The sequence below is a fragment of the Dromiciops gliroides genome, chromosome 2 (genome assembly GCF_019393635.1).
Source record: "Dromiciops gliroides isolate mDroGli1 chromosome 2, mDroGli1.pri, whole genome shotgun sequence".
Classification (NCBI taxonomy): Eukaryota; Metazoa; Chordata; class Mammalia; order Microbiotheria; family Microbiotheriidae; genus Dromiciops; species Dromiciops gliroides.
This window is the reverse complement of record NC_057862.1, coordinates 641,061,156-641,077,827: the sequence shown is the minus strand read 5'-3', so window position 1 is coordinate 641,077,827 and position 16,672 is coordinate 641,061,156. Positions and strand designations below refer to the sequence as shown.

Genomic DNA, 16,672 nt, shown 5'->3' with positions numbered 1-16,672 from the left:
TTGCCTCATTTCCCTCCCATTAAGTCAGTGGAATTTCCCTTCATTTAAGGATTTCCAAATGAATTTTTTGATGTTAAAAAGAGAGAGACACTAGGTGGAGATAATGATGATGATAATAGCTTTCAATTATATGACACATGTACTTGGCCAGCAACATTGTCCAATGGGTAGAGCACTGGGATTTAGAGTCAGGAAGACCTAAGTTGCAATCCTGTCCGACCCTTAGTAGCTATATGATCCTGGGCAAGATGTTTAACCTCTCTTGGCCACAGTTTGTTTCCTCATCTGTAAAATTGAAATAATAATAGCCTCCCAGGACTACTGCAAGGACCAAGTGAGAAACTAATGTAAACTGTTTGCAAACATTAAATTCTATATAACTTTATATAAATTCTATATAAACACTAGCTATTGTTATTGATATTAATAAGTAATATCAATATTATCTCAATGTTGAATTCTTAATATCGAAGAGGAAATATATGATTTAATAATTGATGTCACTTGTTAATTGATTAATTGATAATTACTAATTGTTGATGTGAATGATTTTACTTGTATAATTAATTGAGAGAAAATTGTTAATATGATAGAAATTGCTAATACCACATGTAATATGAGGGGCAGCTAGGCAGCTCAGTGGATAAAGCACCGGCCCTGGAGTCAGGAGGACCTGAGTTCAAATTCAGCCTCAGACACTTGACACTTACTAGCTGTGTGACCCTGGGCAAATCACTTAACCCTCATTGCCCCACAAAAAAAAACACCACACACACAAAAAAACCCCACATGTACTATGTATTGCTGCTCCTTTAAATGATCCTTGTAATGTCAGAATTTCAGTCATGTCCTTACATTCCTACTCTTAAGATATTTTACTCTTGAGCAGGTTGAGCTGAACCACACCCTAGGTTCCCCCCTCACCACACACACCCAGGGATTTTGCTTTTGTGGGGGAGCTCAGCTCAAGCTGCATCTCAGCTTCTAGTGTCCTTGCTCCCTTTCATTGGGATTCATTGCATGAAGGGTAAAACAGCACAAATGCAGTGGCTTTCCTTGGCCAGATTGCCAGGGTCTACTGAGGTCTCATGACCAGGCCTTGCCACCTCATACTGCCTCCTCCTCTCCTACCCCTAAAGGTATAAGAAGCTTTTACATAGATCTTGAAGTTGTGAAATCCATTGGACATTCCCCAGGTTTGCTACCTTGTTATCTCAGTTAAAGATGATGGCTTTGAATTATTTCAGAGCTTGACATAATTATATAATAATAATTATCAGTTGGTAATTAATATATTGGTATTACTTATATGTTATTAATATATAATAACAATGATGGTGATGGTGATGATGATGGCAGAATTATATGGTCAACAGAGGGCTTGGGCTTAAGTCCTTCTGCCTCTGACACAGATGATTTATGTGACCACAGGCAAGTCTTTTTTTTTTCCAGGGCAATCAAGGTTAAGTGACTTACCCAGGGTCACACAGCTAGTAAGTATCAAGTGTCTGAGGCTGGATTTGAACTCAGGTCCTTCTGAATCCAGGGCCGGTGCTCTATTCACTGCGCCACCTAGCTGCCCCCACAGACAAGTCTTTAGCAAGTCAATACCCCGAGAGACTCCCAGAGACATATTCAAGTTACCATACTGAGTTAGTGAAGGGAGCTACAGTACTCAGAATTCCCTATTCCAAATGAAATCACAGGACTGTACAAAAACAAATAAACAAACAAATAAATAAATAACCAACAACATTGGAACTATTGTCACCTCCATTTTACAGATGAGGAAACTGAGGTTCAGAGAGATGAATTTATTTACCAAACTTCCATGACCCATAAGTAGTAGTAGTAGTAAACACTGATATAGGGCCTATGTGCCAGTCATTGAAGTAAGCTCTTTATAATTATTATCTCATTTGATCTTCACAATAACCCTGGGAGGTGCTATTATTATAATACTCCTTTTAGAGTTGAAGAAACTGAGGCAAAGATCCCATACAGCTAGTAAGTGTCTGAGACTGGATTTGAACTCAACTCTTCTTGACTCCAGGCCCAGGTCTCCATCCATGTGCCACCAAATGCCCCAAGCTGGGCAGAGTTGGGCCTCAAACCCAAATAGGTGGTTCCCAGGCCAGATTTCTTTCCCCTACACTACACAGCACAGACACAACTGATGGCACAAGCTCTACCAGTTAGCCCAATATGATGAATTCCAACAATGACAACAAGAGTCAGGATTCTTTCTTGCCATCCGAGTTCTTCTCCTTACCACCTATGTGGCCTTTGGGAAGTCATTTGACTTTGTGGGTCTCAGTGCTCTCATTTTCTGAAAAATGACTAGATGATCTAAGGTCCCTAACAGGCCTAAGTCCTAGGCTCATTTCTCAAAAGTTTAAATGCACAGCACTGAGTCCAAAAGAAATGGGTCAACAGCCTATGGTTTGTTTTATTCCACTTTGAGGCTGGCCTCCAGCGAAGATTCAACCACTGATGGAGTAAAATACTTTGCTGAAACAGATAGAGTCCAGGGACTCTCGACTCTGTGTTAGGCAAATATCTGGCCCAAGAAGAAACAGAGGCCAAGGAGAAACCAGGCTACCCTGAAGTAAAAATCTGTTCAATCTCTTGTATCCAGGTCCCATTGCCAGACTGCTTCAGACAGGCAGCACACCACATTCCAAGAGAACAAAGAATATGCTCCTACCTTTCAGACTGAACCCCATTCCTGAGCGAACCAACATAAGTCTTCTTTTTATCTACAGGCATCACATCCACGTAACCCCCGGTTTCATCTTTGATGACTCCAGCGTGCACAGCAGTCCTGCAGATACTCGAGGTCTGGAAGAACACAGGCAATGTGATTATTTCGGGGATGTAATGTTTATCCCCAAATGGCAAGCACAGTATTTCAAGTTCAATCTCGAGGACACTACCCTGCCTTTAGTGGGAACCCAATAAATCCTTGTTGACTCAAGAACTGCTGCATGGGCACTACAAGATATTTCACCACCATCAGCATATTGGAATGGAACATGTCCTGGATAATAATTCATCAGGAAACCTGGACTCTAGTAATAGCACTAGATCATGGACAGAACCCTAGACTAGAGACTGGAAAACCTCAGTTCAAATCCCAGTTCTATCACTTATAAGTTGTGTGCTCTTGGGCAAGAGACCTTACTTAAAATCATAAATTTAGGGCTGAGTTGACCCCTTTCATTTTACAGATGGAGAAACTAAGGCCCTGAGATGGGAAGTGATTTGTCCAAGGTCACAAGGGTAGACAAAATCAGAACTCAAATGACTGAACCCAGTGTTCTTTCTACTACATCATGCTGTCCCTTTCTGGAAGCCTTGATTTCCTTCCTCATAAGAAGAGGTTTGAACAAAATTGGTTATTTCCAGGCATAGAATTCTGTAACTGGACTTCTTAAAAGCTCTGTTTCCTCGGTGATTAAATAGGAATAATACTTTCTTGACCTCCCCACCCCACAAGTTCTTGATGAAGATCAAACAAGAGAATATCAGTAGATTTGTAAATTGTACTATGTCATTATTATTAATGAGCAAATTTATTTAAACAAAATTCAAACAATCTCCTTTAAGAATACTTTATATAGAAGGGCTATTGGTCCCTTCTGGTGGTAAAAAGTCTCAAATTTGCTGTTTCTATTTTCTGGAGCAATGGGCTCCAAAGTGACAGCTGAGATAGTCCAGAGGAAAACTCAGAAATCATTTAGAAATGACTAGTAGAGGGCAGCTAGGTGGCGCAGTGGACAGAGCACCAGCCTTGGAGTCAGGAGGACCTGAGTTCAAATCCAGCCTCAGACACTTGACACTAGCTGTGTGACCCTGAGCAAGTCGCTTAACCCCAACTGCCTCACCCAAAAACCAAAAATGAAAAAAAAATTACTAGTAGAATGTCAACAAAAGTTTTTGTGTAATCCATGGATGGGGAATGAGCCCTAAATAGCATGATTTAGTAAGCACAATCAATGACGCACTTCTCCATTTGAATCTAGATGTCAGTGTGAGGCATTTTTTCAGCTCTAAAACATAAAAACTAAACATCAAAATAGACTTAACTTGGAACCTAGCCTTCAAATTGCTGTGTTACAAAGGGTTACATTAAGATTTTCTTTTTGAAATTTAAAAATTTTCCCCAATTACATATAAAAATAATTTTTAACATTAATTTAATATTGTTATTTCCAAATTCTCTCCCTCCCCTCCTCCTCATTGAGAAAGCAAGCAATTTATAAATCAAGATCTGCAAAAATAAGGAGGCATATTCAATCCCAATGCTCTCCCTTAAAAGATTACTAATCATATTTGAATGAGAACAAAAAGGTTTTGTGTACTATTAGTAATTTCATGCTTATCTCATTTTTTTAGAAAATGGATATGTTTTCCAATGGCAAACTTATTAGTATAGCATCACATGCTTAAAGTGATAAATAAATATACATACATTAGGGGCTGTGATCAAGCATTTCTTCCACTGAGAGAGGTGCATCACATTACTGATCACATTCCTCTAGATATCCCAGTTGGGTTGAGTGCCATGTTGTTTTACCAAGTGATCATTATATATCTTTTCTCAAATATAAGGCATCCAAGAGCCTTGAGATAATAGATTTATGTCCTAAAAATTTATATTAAGCTTCCAATAATGCTATAATGCATCCAAGAGCAAAGAGATCTAAACGAGGTCTGAGCTATGAGTTTGTTAATCTCTTCTCTATAATCCCTCTTTCTTCTCATTTTATAGGAGATTATGGTCTATGATGACCTCTGGCACAAGTCTGCCTTGTCTAACATAGCTATCCATTCATGGGATGAAGAGTTTTATTTATCAGGAGACTCACAGGAAAACACACTTTTAGTGGGTGTTTCTACATTTCTAACTGACACTAAACACAATCTCTCAAACTCAGCTTGTCTACCTAATATAAAGCACCAAGAAGAGAGAATGGTATGAGGAAAGCTCATTGGATGTCAGGAGACCCAGATTTGGGTGCTAATACTTGCTGGTGGGGTGACTACTTCAATCTATCCATGTAATCCAAAAGGTTGACTCAGGTGTGCATGCTAATTGGAGGTTTTCAGAGATTATTTATGTCTTGGCATACTTCTGTATTGCAACAAAATGTCTGGAATTAACAATCACATATGGAAGTATCCCAACACTCCCTTGGTGTGCCCCATTTCTCTGGTAAAGAATAACACTGTATCATGGACAGAAAAGAGACCCACTGATACAAATAATCCTGTCTTGACAATTCTATTCTCAACCTGACAGTTTGCTTATTTAATTGATGGCTGTTCTCAAAACAGGAGTTCTTCATCAGGCAGGCAGGCAGGCAATTCACAAGCATTTACAGAGTTCCTAATATGTACCAGAAACTGTACTAGGCACTTTACAAATACTATCTCGTTTAACCCTTACAACAACTCTGGGAGGTAGATGCTACAATTATTCCCATTTTACAGGTGAGGAAACTGAGGTAGAGAGGTTAAGTGATTTGAACAGGGAAAGGCAATAATTCAGAGTCAATGTAACAGATTGTGCAAGTTTCAAAAGTTGTTTACGCAGCCTCTCTAACCTTCCTACGTCGATCCTGGTAGGCTTCCCCAGTCTCGTATGTATTTACTACTTGGGTTTGCCTCACTCTTGGTTTGGCGGCTCTTAACGGCCCGATTGCCAATTTGATTTTGCTTCTTGGGATCAACACTACGAGAGAACGTTTTGTCTGGAAGGCTCACTTCACACTGGCCTTTGAAGGCAATGGGAAATCTATAAATCTAAGAAATTAATGTGTGAAATTAACCTGTCCTCGAGGGATTTCTCCAAATATCAATTTAGTTTTTTTCCAGGCCCTGTTCCCTATTCCAGTGCTGCAATATACCCCAAAGCCTGGGTCCTCCCTCCTTTCTTTCCATTCTGGCTGTCAGTGCAGCCTGGATGGATAATAACTCCCTCATCCCTCCAAACAAAAAATCTACTCTGGGAACAGGCTGTTATTGTACTGAGTACACAATAAAGTGCTTCATCACAAAGAACTGGCTTCCTGCCCACACTTTTATTAGGTTTTTTTTTTTTAAGATGAAGATTTCTGAGAGGTAGTGGGGTCTCACCAGCTAGGGGACATCCCCCTTTCTCTTAAATACGACTGGTAGCATTGGTGTAATGGACAGAGTTCCAGGGCTTTAGTCAGGAAGATGTAGGTTTGACTCCTGCCCCAGATACCTCCTGGCTCAGTCTCAGTTTCCTCATTGGTAAAGTGGGGATAACAATAGTACTTATCTCATAGGACTGTTGTGAGGATGCCATATGTACCTTATGTTTCAAATCTTAAAGCCCTATGTAACTATTAGGTGTTAGAACTTAAAAGTAAATGTCTTTTTTTCCAAACTAAATGTCTTGAGGGCAGGGACTCTCTTTTGCCTCTTTTTGTATCTGCAGAGTTTAGCACAGTGCCTGCCATATAATAGGTGCTTAATACATGTTGATTGATTAATGGTAACATCTTCATTAAAGACCAAAACACTGGATTCATGTCTAATTCAAAGAGATAGAATCACAAAATCTCAGAGATCACCTATTTTAATCTATAACTAAACAAGAATTCCTTTCATCCACATCATCCCCATTGGAGGGGAGCCCACTAACCACCTGAGTCAGCCTGTGCTACTTGGGCATAGCCCTGACCATCATGGAGAGCTTCCTGAAATTGAGTCTAAATCTGCTTTTTCTGCAACTTCCCTTCCCCCAATCATTCCTATTTTTGCCCTCAGGTACCAAGGAGAGCAGCATGTCTAACCTAAGTCTCACATCACAGCCCTTCTTTCCAACACCTACAGACAACTATAATGTCTTCTCATGACCATGAATGGATTAAATGATCATCTAAAAATTACTTTCAAATACATGTGAACTAGAATAGACAATTGTGATAACTGAAACCCTGTATGGGCTTAGAAAAGGACTAGCCTGGGGGCGGGGGGGGGGGCAAGGAACCTAGGCTCTTTTCCTGACTTTTGTCACTAGCTAGCTGAGTGATCTTCAGCAAGTCACTTCCCTCTAGACTTTACTTTCCTCTTATGTAAAAGGGGAGGGGAGGGCTATACATCATAATGGTTTGAGTGCTGGCCTGGAGTCAGAAAGCCACATCTTCGTGAGTTCAAATCCAACCTCCAACACTTAATAGCTGAGTGTCCCTGGCAAGTCACATCACCCAGTTTGCCTGAGTTTACTAATCTGCAAAATGTGTTGGAGAAGGAAATGGCAAACCACTCCAGTATTTCTGCCAAGAAAACCCCAAATGGGGTCAACAAGGAGTCAAACATAAGTGAATAACAACAACAACAACAACAAAAGACTAGATGACCTCTGGGGTCCTTTCTGCTCTCAAGAATCTATCATTTTTGGAATTGAAAAGAGATTTGTTCTTATAGGCTGGCCTAACATTTTTGTGTCTCTATAAGTCCAGTTATTCAGTTAAAATTCCCAGAGTGACTCCATTAGAAATCATCAGTGGGGTGTCATTACAGCAGTGATAAAAATCAAAGTTATCACAAACTCCCATCTCCTGGAAATTCCTCCAATTGGGAATGAATTGTGGAGATTTGCCAAGAGCTGAACTGCTCTTCATTTCCCACCCACGGAGGTGTTCTCTTGCCCTCCCATCCCCTGAGGGTTCCTGAACATTGATGAATTGTTAGTTTTCCCTCTTCACAGCCAGCCCCGTCATGAGATGATTCAACATCACACCCATATGCACATCTCCCCCCTTAGGGGGTGGCACCACTCATAGTGTACACTGATACACTGGGGTTGGGTAAAGTGTTCCCTTCCTCTTTCTCCCTTCCTTCCTTCCACACCCTTCCTCTTTTGTAAAAGGTACAGGTTGTGCTCTGCGTCTGACTCAACATCGATGTCTAAATATGTGGTCATTCACTAAAGTACTTTTGCACTGCAGGATCTTAGGATGAGAAGGGATTTGGGTCTGAAACCCATCACTTGGAATGCAGGCAGAGCAAATGCCATCCAGCCTACCCTTTAAAATCCACAAAGAATTGGGGGCAGCTAGGTGGCGCAGTGGATAAAGCACTGGCCCTGGATTCAGGAGGACCCGAGTTCAAATTCGGCCTCAGACACTTGACACTAGCTGTGTGGTCCTGGGCAAGTCACTTAACCCTCTATGCCCCCCCCCCAAAAAAAAGAATAGAGACTGTCCAACATCATGTGCTACACAGGCATGCTTTTCTTATGCTTCTTAAGTCTGTAAGTCACACACCAACTGAAATCCCTTCTGGCACAAGGGAACCTAATTTCCTCTCCTGCTGACTTCAGCAGATAAAAGGATTTTCCTTTGTCTAGTAAACAGCCCACCTTTGACCAAGATGCAAAAAGATATAGACTGTACAAATGATGCTGAAACAACCATGAAAAGCAGCTAGATGACATAGTGGACAGAACACTGGAGCAGGATTCAGGAAGGCCCGAGTTTGAATGCTAACTCAGACACACACCAACTGGGTAACTTGGGAAAGTCACTTAACTACTGTCTTCTTCAGCTTCTTGTTCTGGGCATGATGTAGGCATAAAAATAGCACCTACCACCCAGATTTATTTTTTTGTTTTGTTTTGGGTTTTGTTTGTTTGTTTTTGCAGGGCAATGAGGTTTAAGTGACTTGTCCAGGGTCATACAGCTAGTAAGTGTCAAGTGTCTGAGGCCAGATTTGACCTCAGGTCCTCCTGAATCCAGGGCCAGTGCTTTATCCACTACACCACCCAGCTGCTCCAAACCCAGAGTTATTTTGAGGATAAAATGAGATGTAAAGTGTTTTGCAAACCCTAAAATGCTTTATAAATGCTATCTGTTATTATTAAACAGCTGATTGTTTTATCTCCTTCATTCCAAACTATATCATGTCTGGTTTCTTCCACTGACTCCCAAATATGACCAGTAGAATTGTAGTAACACAATCTTCCCTCTTACACACATGCACATACATGTAAACACACATAAATACATGTATGTCAACAGACACTATGCACGTCTATAAGTCCAGTCAGGCCAAGTTATTTTTGTTTGCATCAATGCCGTGTAATTCAATCAACTGGTTTTTGCTATATTGACATAGGAGGGGGAAAGGAAGAGGAGGAGAGAGAAGGGAAGGAGAGAGATGAAGAGAAAGAGAAAGGGAGGGAAGGAGGAAGAGGGAGAGAGCTGGAGGGAGAGAGCGAGAGGGAGGGAGAGGGACAGGGACAGGGACAGGGAGAGGGACAGGGACAGGGACAGGGAGAGAGAGAGAGAGAGAGAGAGAGAGAGAGAGAATAAATAGAAGGAAATTCATGACTGAACCTTCAGGCTAGAACTATTCCATCAGAATTAACAGCAGCATTTGCACTGATAATGATTTAAACAAAGGCAGTAATGCCATGAGAAAGGAGATGGTTCTAATCATCCATAGGCACAGGACTGTATACATATAACTTAGAACTAGATGGAACCTTGGAGGTCACCTGGTCCAATCCTTTCATCTTACAGAGGAGAAGAAATAGAGAGGGGGCAATGACTTAAAGTCACACATACAGTTAGTGAGAGTTAGAGCTGATGCTATAAGACAGACCTCACATCTGCCTGCCCCTAAACCATAGGATATAGTCAGAAAGAACTCTTCTGATGGGACTGGGAAATTTTGGAGGGTTCACCTGACAAAAATTAGGATTAAAATCTCTTCCTAGGAATTCAAACCCAAGAAACCCTGGGGGTGCCAAGCTAAACAGAGGAAAGGGAACAGGACTACAAATGTGACCTTATATTATACAAGCAGCTCTTTCTTTCGGAGTGGATACCCAAATAGAAAATGCTAGATCAAGCGGTCCTACTCTCCCCAAGCTGGTGTGATACACCCTGTGGAACCACTCCCCTCACTTGATGTGGTGGAAGGAACACTCAATGTGGAGACAGAGAACCAGAATTCAATTCCTACTTGCCACCAAGGAGACCATGGGTAAGTCCCTTCACTCAGTGAACCTGTTTCCTCATCTGTAAAATTTGGGTTGGAATCATGGTTTCTTACCTTGGGGTCCATGAACTTTTTTGGGAAAAAAAATATTTTGAGAACTGTGTTTCAAGTAATTGGCTTCCTTTGTATTTTATTTTATGAATGGAAAAACATTATTCTGGGAAGGGGTCCACAGACTTCACCAGACTGCCAAAGACACAAGAAAGTTGAAGAACCCCTGGACTATAGATGTTGTCCGAGGACCCTTCCAGCGCCAGCGCCAGACCAGATTGCAAGTCAAACTCTACTCCCCTGAAATGTCCCCAAGCATAGACAGGAATGTGCTTCCCCTAATAAACACAGACAGTATAAATCAGAGGATGAGGGGTTGCACAACCCTCCCTTCACCTTACCCTTCGCCTAACTGAGGGGCCGCTTTGTTATATGGCTCTGCTCCTTTACTGGAGCCATTGAGGAGAGGTTTCGGCCAGATCCACAAAGCTACCAGAGATTAAACCACCTGCCTGGCTCTTTCCACTTCCCCGCCTGCAAGAAAAAACGTTGGACTCATTCCTTAGTCCACTGAAAGTCTGTTTGCTCTGTCACCGCTCCAGGGATCTGGGGTTTAATCACGAATTCAAAGAGCTTTTCAATCTCTTCCCTCCCTTTCCTGTTCTACTAAGGTCAAAATGATTTTCATTCATCTTCTCCTTGAGTCAGAACCTCTCTGACAGTCAGAGGCCAATTTTTTTCAGCCTTCTACTTCTCCCCTCTTTAGAAAACAAAGAAATACAAACGGAATGGACATTAAATTTTTCTAAGCTCAAAGGACTCAGCCTCCCTCAATGCATAGGCCTGATCACGGGGGCCTCACAGCCAGAGCTGAAAAGACAACAGGTCTGCTGAGGCAGCTCCATGTCCTGGGGAAAGCTGGATTTGGAACCAGGAGATGTGGAAAGAGAACAGTGATGTGCAGTCAGAGGTTGAGTCGTTTTTCAGTTGCGTCTGACTCTTCGTGACCCCATTTGGGCTTTTCTTGGCAGAGATACTGGAGTGCTTTGCCATTTCCTTCTCCATCTCATTTTACAGAAGAAGAAGCTGAGGCAGACAGGGTGAAGTGACTTTCCCAGGGTCACACAGCTAGTAAGGGTCTGAGGCTAGATTTGAACTCAGGAATTCCTGACACCAGTACAGGTTCAAACCCCAGCTCTGACACTTGTCACCTGTCTGATGTTCCATGAGTCACTTATCCTTTTCAAACCTCAATTTCCAAAATGAGGAAGGTGGAGTGAATGTCAATGTCTCTTTAGTCCCTTTCAGCTTTAGACAAACAATCCTATGACCTGGGGTTGAATTGCACCTCATACCTGATTATGACTTTGAGTCAATGCCCCTTGATGGGCATCAATTTCCTTACCTGACAAAACCTGTACTACCTACCTTACAATGATGTTATAAGATAGAGAAGTCAGAACAATGAATTGAGAACATTTCATAAGCTATAAATCCCTATATAAAGCTAAGCTATGGGAATGATCTATAGCTCTGCCTTTGGGAATAACTAATCCTGTTGTTCTTATTCAGTCATGAACAACAGTTCATGTTGTTTCAGTCATGTCTGACTCTTTGTGACCCCTTATGGGGTTTCCTTGGAAAAGATACTGGAGTGGTTTGTCATTTCCTTCTCCAGCTCATTTTACAAATGAGGAAACTGAGGCAAACAGGGTGAAGTGACTTGCCCAGGGTCACAGCTAGTAAATGTCTAAGACTGGATTTGAACTCAGTTCTTCCTGACTCCAGGCATGGTATTCTATCCACTGTGCCACCTAGCTGCCCAGATAACTAACCCTATAGCGTTTGAATAAAGGAAGGATCTAACATTTCATCAGCATGGTGAATTCCCACTGTGGGGCACAGCCTTCCTCTGACTTAGTAGGAGCCTAGGTTCAGAGCAGACTGTATGTCCAGAACTTTCCATGTTTAACCATATCATTTTCTCTTATCATAGAGTGATGATGGGATCATAGAGCTAGAATTGGAGGGACCTCAGGGGCCATCTGTTCAATCCTCTCAAGTCCTAGGCAGTCATTTGTGACTTGTCTGGGCTCACACAGCTAGCAGTTGTCTGCGGTAGGATTTGAATTAGTCTTCCCAGTTCCAAACACAGGACTCTATCCAGTACGCCTCACTATTAAATTATACTAGAAAAATGAATATTTATCCTATTCTTAGAAATCCCTGTGGAAAGAGATTCCATAACTCTATTCAGTAACCTCCCCTCCCCCGCCCCAAGCCCCACCTTTTCTAAACAAGCCTTAGTGTGCGAGGAGTTTTGTTTTTTAAATATTTAACCTACAATTACATTTCTGTCACAGGCCCTGGGAAGGACAGTTCTGCCAAGGAACATATTTAAATGGCTTGTAGTGAGCTGGGACTTCAGACTAACTAGGTGACTTTACATCAGGGCACATCAGCTTCAGAGACAGGGAATGACCAGCCTGCATAGTATCTCCAGTACCTACTATAGTTGCCAACCACTTCACTAGTAAGAGCAGATGTTTCTATATACATAGATAACACTTTAAGGTTTACAAAGTGTTTTCCATTTAGGGAAAGGCTGAAAAAAATTACAGTGTGATAGAATAACTACTGTGCTATCAGAAATAACAAAGGGGATGGCCACGGAAAAATCTGCAAAGACTTATATGAACTGATGCAAAGTGAAGTGAGCAGAACAGGAGAACAATTTATATCATAGCAATGGCATTGTAAAAAAAAAAAAAGTCATTTGGAAGGACTTAATCCTAATCAATGCAGTGACCAGTCATGATTCTCGAATAGCTAGCATTTACAGAGTGCTTTAAGGATTGCAAAAGCTCGCTTTACAAATATTATCTTAGCTGATCCTCACAACAACCCTGGGAGGTGGGTGTTATTATCATCCCCACTTTATAGATGAAGAAACTGGGTCAAACAGAGGTTAACTGATTTGCCCAGGCTCACACAGCTGAGAAGGATCTGAGGCAGAATCTAAACTCAGCACTTCTTGACTCTAGGTCCAGCCCTATCCACTGTACCACCTACCTCATGATGATGATTCAAGCAACCTACATCTTGACAGAGGGATGATGTACAAATATACAGGATGAGGTATTATTTCTGGATATGGCCAATATGGGAATTTGTTTTGTTTAATTATATATACATGCATACATACACATACATATACACACATACACACATAGACACACACATTTGTTACAAAGATTTTGTTTTTCACTTTGGTGTTTGTGGGAAGGGGAAAATAACAGGTCAATTGAAAAAAATGAATTCAAAACACTTAATATACACTATCTCATTTGAACCCCCAAACAATCCTATTAGGTAGTTGCTATAAGTATTACTATCTGCATTTTACAGAAGGGAAACCTGATGCTCGGTGAAATTTAGCAACTTGCTTATGATCACACAGCTAGTAGTTGCCAGATTTCTCCTGACTCTAGGTGCTCCTTCCATTATAACCAAATGGCCTCTTGGAATAAATCATCTGTAACACAAAGTTGTGCTTCTAAAAAAGGCGATCCTCAAACACTGCAGGAGGACCTGACATGCCATATTTCCTCATCTAAGCAGTGAGATGGCAAACGTGGATGGATTATTGGGCTTGAAATCAAGGAGACCTGAGTTCAAATCTGCCCTCTATCACTTACTAACTGGACAAGTCACTTAATCAATGTCTGCCTCGGTTTTTTCAATTGTAAAATGGAAATAATAAAACTACTTCCTGGGGTTATTGTGAGAATCAAATGAAATTATATTTGCAAAACAGTTAGCACACTACTTGGCACATAGTAGGCACTTAATAAATGCTTGTTTAAGAATGAACAGCAAGAGATAGAGTCCCCTTCTCACCCAACTATATTCCAGAAGTATTTTTTTTTTTTTGGCAAGGCAATGAGGGTTAAGTGACTTACCCAGGGTCACACAGCTAGTAAGTGTCAAGTGTCTGAGGCTGGATTTGAACTCAGGTCCTCCTGAATCCAGGGCCAATGCTTTATCCACTGTGCCACCTAGCTGCCCCCCCAGAAGCAATTTCTAAACTAGTTTTTCCATCCATTGATGATGGGAAGGATACTCACACCTAGCTTAACAGTATTTCCAATTTTTTTAAATGGCTGTAATATGATGTTTAATTAATTTATTCCTCAAAGGAATTTATTCATTATTTATTTATCATTCTGTATTATTATTTAATTAAATTGATTAATTTAATTTTACATTTTCATTATTTATTTATTAATAATTCATTTATACTCATTCTCCTTAATAAATATTTCTCAGAAGTGTTTAAAGTACTTTTTGGGCAAGTGCTTATTTCATAAAAACATGCAATATAGGGGCAGCTAGGTGGCGCAGTGGATAGAGCACCAGCCCTGGATTCAGGAGGACCTGAGTTCAAAGCTGAACTAAGACACTTGACACTTATTAGCTGTGTGAACCTGAGCAAGTCACTTAACCCTCATTGTCCCACAAAAACAAATAGTGAAAAACATGCAATATATATATATTTTTTTCTGTATGCAGTATACTTTTAAAGTTTGACTTTAAAAGTTCTTCTTGTTATTAGAAGTCTCACCCCAGAAATCTTGGGTGAACAGTGAGCTCTTCTGGGTTTCCTTATAAATGTAAGTGCTCTACCAAGGGACCACGATCAAGGAAAACAAAGCTGACACACTAGAAGATATAGCCAATGAAAACTTCCATAGAAATGAAAAAGAAAAAATGAAATAAAATATAAGTTGATGGGAAAATGGAATTGACTTGTAAAAATTCAATCCAATTATTGTGTAAAATGATGCACACCTTCATTAGCATATAATTACTAAGAAAAGAGTTGGAAATAATCATAAGATCATAGATTTCAAGAAAGAAGGTACATTAGAGGCCATTCAGTCCAACCCTCTAATTTTACAAATGAAGAAACTGAGGTCCGGAGAAATAAATTACTTATTTGCCCAAGGTCACAGTTGGTAAATGTCTGAGGTGGGATTTGAACTCTAGTCTACCTGAATCCAAATCCAGGGCTAAACTACCTCTACCATGTAGCCTTTCAACCCTAAACATAGGGAAATTGGGGTACTAACCAGAGAAGCGGAAAGACTAAGATTATGCAGTTGTCTCAATGTAGCTAAAACTCAAACCCAAGTTTCCCGATTATCAGACATTGAAACCTAGTCTCTGGAAGACCTCGAGTACATTGAGAGAGTGTCTGTTATTGAAACTAGCAACATACTCACATCTGCATAAATGTTGGTCCCATACACTGGAGCCCAATATGATGGTTCACTCTTACAGTGGGCTGGACAACGAATTCTGAAACAACAACGCGATACCTTTACTCTTCACATTCAGCAACCTGAGAAAACCAAAATCTATTCCAGGGATTCCTCTGCCCACCTGCATTTCTTTTTCACATTCTCAGTCTCCCTGGGACCTCATAAAACCCTTTTCTTGGCCACTCACTAATGACCTTGGCAGCATTGGTGCCTTTTCCTCCTATTAAACCATGAGATCTATGAGGGAAAGAGCTACCTCCACATAGGCTCTGATCTTCCCAATGTCCCGCACATTTCTTTGCATGTTGTAATAAATGCTTGTTTCATTGCTATAATTTTCCAATCTTGTTCTCCTTCAAAGAAGGGAATCAAGAGTCAACTGCAAGAAGGAGAAATCCATTTTCTCTCCATTCCTCCCACCCACTCCAATGTATTTGTTAGTGAGGATGAGGGAGATACCTTCTTCAAGAGCATCTCATTTCAAACTTCAGACTTGATAAAGTAGACAAGACATTCATTTTACCCAACTTAAATTTCTGTTCTTCTCAAGATGGCATACATCATGCACTGGATGACTCTAACTATTGGGGGGCGGTGCCTGGCTCTGGTTTGGCATTTTGTCTTCCTTTACCATGGATTTGGGGAGGGGGGACATTTATGAAAGAGGAGCTAAAGAAATGTCCATTTTAAACTTCAATGCATTTCAAATACTCACCCTTTGCCTAATGTATTTTGAACCCAATTCATGAAGCATAAGAATTCATCATCCAGTTTCATAATAGCTGATATTTGTAAATTATTTGAAAATTTACAAAATGTTTTACATACATTATCTTGGTCACCCCTTACCCAGCACTCTCTGAATTAGGTGCCACAAGGTATTATCATCTCTGTTTTACAGATTGGGTTTGGTTGGTTGTTTGTTGTTCTTTGTTCTTGAAGGACTTAATGACTTAATTAATGTTCTTAATGACTGCATTATGTAAGAGTCAAGTTGCAGTGTGTCCGACTATGGCCAGTCAGACCAATATGAGTTTGGAAGGCTCTAGCACAGATTGGGCACAAATAATTGATACAGATTGGGTTAGAGAAGCTAAGTATCTTCTATGGTCACACACCACTTAAAAGCTAGAGGTGCCTGAGAAAACCAAAGTACCTCCTAACTCCTAATCCAATTCTGGGAAGGGTCCTGGGCTAAGAAGCAGGAAACCAGAGTACTAGAGGCTTTGTCACTGATGCTAGTCATTGTGCAACCTTGAACAAGTCACTTCCTTTTCTCTGAACTCAAATGTCTTCATTTATAAAATGGGAGGTTT

General features: G+C 40.7%; 1 protein-coding gene across 1 annotated transcript in view; it reads right to left on the bottom strand.

Annotated features, from left to right (window-relative positions):
* Positions 1-16,672, bottom strand: part of CRISPLD2 (cysteine rich secretory protein LCCL domain containing 2) — an 89,613-nt gene that overhangs the window by 11,835 nt on the left and 61,106 nt on the right. The window contains exons 13-14 of the mRNA XM_043981132.1: positions 15,318-15,393; positions 2,708-2,841 (exon numbers count right to left, since the gene is read on the bottom strand). Coding sequence (XP_043837067.1) covers positions 2,708-2,841; positions 15,318-15,393 — 210 coding nt within the window. The remainder of the gene's footprint in view (positions 1-2,707; positions 2,842-15,317; positions 15,394-16,672) is intronic.